This window comes from Antrostomus carolinensis, unplaced genomic scaffold (genome assembly GCF_000700745.2).
Source record: "Antrostomus carolinensis isolate BGI_N321 unplaced genomic scaffold, ASM70074v2 scaffold51676, whole genome shotgun sequence".
Taxonomy (NCBI): Eukaryota; Metazoa; Chordata; class Aves; order Caprimulgiformes; family Caprimulgidae; genus Antrostomus; species Antrostomus carolinensis.
The window spans coordinates 377-5,548 of record NW_010323588.1 but is presented as its reverse complement, the minus strand read 5'-3'; the positions used below and the strand labels follow the sequence as shown (position 1 = coordinate 5,548).

The following is a 5,172-nucleotide window of genomic DNA, read 5'->3' as shown; positions in this document are numbered from 1 at the left end:
AAAATGGCCCCGGAGTGGGAAAGTTGGACCAGTGAGAACCATTCTGCATCTCCCTCCCCTTTGCTGTCTGCAGGTGGAGGCTGTGGGAATGCTCCCTAAGGCAGGAGCCCCAGAGGAACCCCCGGCCGTTAGCCATGGCCATACCTATTGCGGTTCTCGACTGCGACCTCCTGCTCTACGGCCGCGGACACAGGACTTTGGATCGCTTCAAGCTGGAGGATGTCACGGATGAGTATCTAGTATCCACCTATGGCTTTCCCCGCCAGTTCATTTACTACTTGGTGGATCTCCTGGGAGCCAGCCTCTCTCGCCCTACGCAGCGCTCCAGGGCCATCAGTCCGGAGACGCAGATCCTCGCTGCGTTGGGTTTCTACACCTCTGGCTCCTTCCAGACTCGCATGGGCGATGCTATTGGCATTAGTCAAGCCTCCATGAGCCGCTGCGTTGCCAATGTAACCGAGGCATTGGTGGAAAGAGCCTCCCAGTTTATCCACTTCCCTGAGGATGAAGCTAGCGTGCAGAGCCTGAAGGATGACTTTTACGGGCTGGCTGGCATGCCGGGAGTGCTGGGGGTGGTTGACTGCACCCACGTGGCAATCAAAGCGCCGAATGCTGAGGACCTCTCCTATGTGAACCGAAAGGGTCTCCATTCTCTGAACTGCCTGATGGTGTGTGATGCCAGAGGAGTCCTCCTGAGCGCGGAAACGCACTGGCCAGGCAGCCTGCCTGACTGCACGGTCTTACAGCAGGCAGCCCTTACAAGCCAGTTTGAAACCGAGCTACATAAAGATGGCTGGCTACTGGGTAAGTCAATTTTTCATCGTTATTTTCTGCTCCTTATTAAGTCTAGAGCCTCTGGGCACAAGTGATCTGTTTACTTTTGATTGCTTTCCTGCAAACTCCTTTTTAAGAGTCATATAGACATAGTGCTGAGGGACATGGTTTAGTCAGGGAGTTGTCAGAGTTGGGTTAATTGGACTCAATGATCTTAAAGGTCTTTTCCAATCTAGGCAATTCTGGGATTCCTTGAGATTTATGATTCAGTTTGGACAATCCTCCTCTTATAAGTCTAGAATAGGAACTTCCAACCTGTGTTTTATACAGTCTGATTATTGTATGTATTAGTTTACATTCATTCTGTTGAGCTTGTTTTCTTTACCCTACACCTTTCTAAGCTGAATTATGCAATTTTTAATTGTATGTAGGGTCCTAGTCCAGCTGTCTTTCACTATATTATGTTGTAAATGAATTTAAACTCTTCTGTGTTCTTCCAGGGTTTCCCTGTGTAAAACTGAATGCCTTTATTTTGTTGTTTGCCACATTTGGAGACCTAAGTTCTTGTTTCTCTTCCATGTTTTCTCATGCCTTCTGTTTTAGCCGCAGAAATAAGTGATTCCTTATCTGCAGTACCAGAAAACCAAGGGCCATGAGCTGAAATGTGTGGTTAACTGTAGGTACGTAACCTGTCCTCCTCCTTTTCGCTGCTAACAGGTGACAGCTCCTTCTTCCTCCGAACATGGTTGATGACTCCTCTGCATATCCCTGAGACACCTGCTGAGTATCGTTACAACATGGCGCACTCCGCCACTCACAATGTCATCGAGCGGACGTTCAGAACCATTCGGTCGCGTTTCCGCTGCCTGGATGGGTCCAAAGGCACCCTGCAGTATTCTCCAGAGAAATCCAGCCACATCATTCTGGCCTGCTGTGTGCTCCATAACATCTCCCTGGAACACGGGCTGGATGTGTGGTCTTCACCAGCTGCAGGACACATGGAACAGCCGGAAGAAGAGTACGAGCAAATGGAATCGATGGACTCGGAAGCCTGTCGGATTCGTCAGGAGCTTTTACTTACTCATTTTAGCTAATGTTGGGACAGAGGGAAGGTTTCTAATGGTTCATCTGGGAAGATATACAGAGGAAATATGCCCCTTCCTCTTCTTTTTGTAAGGACTAAGCAGACACGAGACGAGGAGACATTTTACTCTCTTCAATTCAGACAGTATTCTGAACTTCTCTCGATCTCTCCAGAGATGCAATTTTAATTGCTAAATTTTTTACTATTGTGATGCTTATAGACTCCCCTTTCATCTGATTTAGAGAACAACGACTAATGTGAGATCAGTGGAGAAGCTTGGGAAGTTGTCTGATAATTATGAAAAATCTGTAAGCCTCACACTGTTTGACAAAACAACATTTCATGCCACTTTGTAACCCAAAACATTTATGCTGGATTTTTAAACAGTATTCCACACAAATTAAACTTCCATATGGACTCATGTCTACCCCAAGTTCATGAACAGCACAGTAAACATTTATCTTTTTGTGTGCAGATATAAATTCCTGCTAAATGCCATTTTGCACATCTCACAAGACCCAGTGATTCCTCTGAGAGCTGACAGCTCTGTTCTGGGAGAGGTCTGGCTTTTTTGCTGGGTAACACACTAAGTGCTTGCACGTACCTAGAAGGTCAAGAGCAGTTGAGCGTTTCTTCTTTCCCAAACAGACTGGAGATGTTAAGCTTTGGTTGACTCTGTCAATCACTTAACTGATATTTAGAAATTCTCTAGTGAATTTAACTCTAGTTCTCACTAGGTTATGTCTGCCACAACAGAAATCATCAATAACTACTTATCTTGTTGGCTACTGTAAAAGAAATACCAAGAACTGGCTGGGCCACAAAAATGGAACTGATTGCAAAAGTTCTCCATTTAGATCAGAGCTGAGGTTTGCTCTGCCACTGCTGGCAACCTACCTAGTCAGTGGAAAAAGATGACTAATGCATGTAGTTGTTGCTGGCACAGGACTGGAAAGTTTCCTGGCCATGTTCTCGTTCCAAAAGATGCGAGTGTTTCCAAGGATCTCTTGAGAGCAGCCTAAGAAAATTTTGTTTCTTAGAGTTTATTGTTTACTGGGCAGTGAATGAAACAGAAGTGGTAGGGAATGCAGAATGCTGAAAAGATGCGGCTACTTAAAATAGCAGTGCAGCCATCTGGCACGGCAGGTCTGTCTGTTCTTTGAGAGGAAATGAGCCTGGATCATGCCCCGTGTTTGAAGAATAAATATGGGACGTGTTCCTAAGTTTAGGATGGAGATGCAGGATTAGATATAGTTGTGACAAGTTTGCAATGGCCGTAAGCATTTACTGTTTTATAGAAAACCAAGCGTGCGTTGTGATGGATAAGCAAAATCTTTTCATAAGCCTTGATGAGAACTGTGACATATTATGTAATTGATGTAATTCTGTTTCCTTTACACATCTTCCCATGAGGTATCATGTAGCAGCAAATAGTTCTGTTGCTGACTGTGGCAAAAACCCTGCTCCTTTTACCTATGAAGAAGCAAACAAGCATTGTTTTCTTAAAAAACCCCACATTTTTAAGGTAAGAGTTGCTGTCATATATAGTGCCTGATGGCTTATAATCCCATTTGACCGTGGTACAAATACTGATCTTTAGACCTAAACACCAGCAGACACTGAATGAGCTGCGTGGGTGACACTAAGGTCAAGTGAGACTTGGACACGTGTAGGTACAAACACTGTCACGTACTAACGAGCTGGAGTTTCTCAACCCATGCTATGAATAGCTCTTCTCAGTGCGTGCCGAGACCAGAGTGAACTCAAAGTGGAGCCTTTTCCTGGAACGCTTTTGCCGCTGGGTTTTGTCTTCCTTCAGCCACTGTCACCTTTAGCAGAGTTTAATTTCAAAACTGATCTCACTGCTTATCAGTTTTGGGCAAAAACCTCACCAAGCTGCACCAGACAAAACCAGTTCACTCAAAACTACTGTTCTGCCTTGAGTTGGATGTCAGCACTCTTCAGTTCACTTGGGAAGTGGAACTTCCTCACCTAGGGATGAGTTTGCCCCACGTACTCCTAAGCAGCTTCTTTCAAAACAATTAATCTAGACTTTTTTCCCTGGGGTTAAGAGAGTATTGAGATCTGACAGCTGAGATTCATGTTTCTTTCCTGCTTTCTGGCTCCTCTGTACTTTTCACTTCATCTTGCCAGCTGCACTCCAGAGAGCTTACAAGCTTGTGCGTTGCCAGAGCATTGAAAAGTAAAGTCTGCCCTGACCATATAATTGTCTGGTAACTATCTTATCATAGAATCATAGAATGGTTTGGATTGGAAGGGACCTTAAAGATCATCCAGTTCCACCCCCCCTGCCAGCAAGCAGGGACCCCTTCCACTAGACCAGGTTGCTCAAAGCCTCAGCCAACCTGGCCTTGAACACTTCCAGGGAGGAGCAGCCACAGCTTCTCTGGGCAACCTGTTCCAGTGTCTGACCACCCTCACAGTAAAGAACTTCTTCCTAATATCTCATCTAAACCTCCCCTCTTTCAGCTTAAACCCATTTCCCCTTGTTTTGTCATTAACTGCCCTTATGAAAAGTCCTTCCCCAGCTTTCTTGTAGCCCCTTCAGGTACTGGAAGGCCACTAGAAGATCTCCCTGGAGCCTTCTCTTCTCCAGGCTGAACAGCCCCAACTCTCTCAGCCTGTCCTCATAGCAGAGCTGCTCCAGCCCTTGGATCATCCTGGTGGCCTCCTCTGGACTTGTTCTAGCTGCTCCAGGTCTCTCTTGTGATGGGGGCTCCAGGACTGGACACAGTGCTCCAGGTGGGACCTTATGAGAGTGGAGTAGAGGGGCAGAATCCCCTCCCTCGACCTGCTGGCCACGCTTCTCTTGATGCAGCCCAGGACACGGTTATTGGCCTCTGGGCTGCAAGTGCACATTGTCTGCTCGTGTTCAGCTTCTCACTCACCACCACTCCCAAGTCCCTCTCTTCGGAGCTGGTCTCAGGCCATTCATTATCTTGTGTTGGAGGATGACCATGACTGACTGTCCAAGGTATCGCAGTTTTCACTACTTGTGTAAATTCCTGGTAAAATCCCACCACTTTTCAATGTTCCTTTACAACACCTCCTCGAAGACAGTCTCGCTGTGCTGCAGGCTGCCTTTGCTCCCTCCAATCCCGTGTATTACAGCAAACCTCAAGCCCTGAACTTTACCTGTCTGGGGCTTTTTAACTTTTTGTTTGTTTGTTTTCCCCTTTCTGACTTACTGGTGTGAAGTGCCCTGGCTTGCTGAGATTTTCCTTCCAACAACCAAGCCCCCCCCGAGGCTCTCACTTCTCCAATACAGGTGAAGCAGGAACATACAGCAGCTG

At 46.4% G+C, this 5,172-nt stretch overlaps 1 protein-coding gene across 1 annotated transcript; it reads left to right on the top strand.

Annotated features, from left to right (window-relative positions):
• Positions 1 to 129: 129 nt before the first annotated feature.
• On the top strand, positions 130 to 1,868 carry HARBI1 (harbinger transposase derived 1). Its single transcript, XM_010170605.2, has 2 exons — positions 130 to 804; positions 1,492 to 1,868. Exons 1-2 carry the CDS (start codon positions 135 to 137, stop codon positions 1,866 to 1,868), a joined length of 1,047 nt encoding a protein of 348 aa, XP_010168907.1. The 5' UTR covers positions 130 to 134.
• The last annotated feature ends 3,304 nt before the right edge of the window (positions 1,869 to 5,172 follow it).